This window comes from Asparagus officinalis, chromosome 10 (assembly GCF_001876935.1).
Source record: "Asparagus officinalis chromosome 10, Aspof.V1, whole genome shotgun sequence".
NCBI classification, from domain to species: domain Eukaryota; kingdom Viridiplantae; phylum Streptophyta; class Magnoliopsida; order Asparagales; family Asparagaceae; genus Asparagus; species Asparagus officinalis.
The window spans coordinates 59,188,547-59,190,131 of record NC_033803.1 but is presented as its reverse complement, the minus strand read 5'-3'; the positions used below and the strand labels follow the sequence as shown (position 1 = coordinate 59,190,131).

Here is a 1,585-nt window from a genome sequence, read left to right as displayed (position 1 = left end):
CGCCCACCCACCCACACACCCGACAAAAAAATGCAACTCTGGCTTGCCCTTTTTTCTTTTTAATGAATATATGTTCAGTGTCTGACATGTAGGGTGAGTGTCATTGTCTGATATGTGGACATGGTTGTAAGACTCACCGTGAAGTGATTCTATGCATCTGGGTTGTAGCTCATTTCTTTCATCTAGAATTCTGTAGGAGCAAGTCCTTGTTCTTTGTTGGTCTACAATCAAGTTTTGCTCCGCTAACATGTCTTCTACCAACTGTTTGTGTTTAGCAGTCTTGTTCATTTGATTTATGCACATTCCTATGTTATTTTCAGGTGCCATGTCTCCGGGATAATTATGCGTATCTTTTACATGATATGGACACGGGCACTGTCGGAGTTGTTGACCCTTCAGAAGCTATGCCTGTTATAAATGCTCTAAAAAGAAGAAATCAGAACTTGACATACATACTTAACACCCACCACCATTATGATCACACTGGTGGGAATCTGGAACTAAAAGCAAGGTATGGTGCAAAGGTGAGTATTCAATTCTCTGATTTAAAAGTTGAACTCGTTGACAACGTCTCTTTGTTTCTTCATTTTATTCCCGTAGAAGAAGTAATTTTTTTTGTTAGTAATTTTTTGGATATCTCATTTAGATCATACTCTTTAATTAACCAGAAGTCAACGTAAAATATTGAACTCAGACTCAACCTTACTGTGCTTGGGAGCAGCAGGCTGAACATTTCATATGGAGCCATGAATCTATCTAGATATGAAACTTTCATAGGTCTTACTCTTAGGGACCATACTAGAGTCATTTACAACATTCTGTAGTCCTCTAAAGAGGCACCGGTTGTCATTTAATGGATCAGTCCTTCATAAAGATAACTTCATCAAGGGAAAGACTTCTTTTCACTCGGTCTTCATGTTTTACCTTCCTTGTGGAACTCTAAGACAGCCTTAAAGGATCGCGAAAACCTAAATGTTAAAGCAAAGTCATTAAAGATTTTTTAGCCATTTTCTGGTAGGATCTTTTTGCAGATGAATTGTCCTATTCACCTCCATAGACTATTTGCTATACTTGATCATCTAAACTTTACAAACTTGTTGGTTCAGCCTCCCATTCTACAGCATCTTGCATTCCTAAGTAGAGAGTTCAAACAACATTTCATCTGGGATTACTTGACTGGGATTTAAATATGTAGTGAACATGCATTTGTTATATTGATTTTATCATTCAGTCTTAAAGCTGTTGCCTGTTACAAACTTCATCATTTCTTTCACCTTGGTCTACTGAATATAGGTAATTGGTTCTGGCAAAGACAAGGAAAGAATACCTGGCATTGACATAGCTCTTCTAGATGGAGAAACATGGATGTTTGCAGGCCATCAGGTGCTTGTGATGGAAACTCCTGGCCATACAACAGGCAAATATTACGTATTCTCTTAATTTATTGGTTTTTAGTTGGTTATGAAAAAGTGTTGTTCCTAGTGTTCTGAATGGGCATCTTGGCTCCTTATACTTTTCTCATCAGCCGGACCCACTGCATTTAAACTACTACATTTTTTAATCAAGTTTATACACTGCATTTTCA

General features: G+C 37.6%; 1 protein-coding gene across 3 annotated transcripts in view; it reads left to right on the top strand.

Moving 5' to 3' along the window:
* The window catches only part of LOC109825234 (probable hydroxyacylglutathione hydrolase 2, chloroplastic), a 10,295-nt gene that overhangs the window by 6,963 nt on the left and 1,747 nt on the right, over positions 1-1,585 (top strand). For all 3 annotated transcript variants that reach the window (XM_020392028.1, XM_020392029.1, XM_020392030.1), the window contains 2 exons: positions 321-524; positions 1,294-1,417. In XM_020392028.1, the coding sequence (XP_020247617.1) occupies positions 321-524; positions 1,294-1,417 (328 nt within the window). The remainder of the gene's footprint in view (positions 1-320; positions 525-1,293; positions 1,418-1,585) is intronic.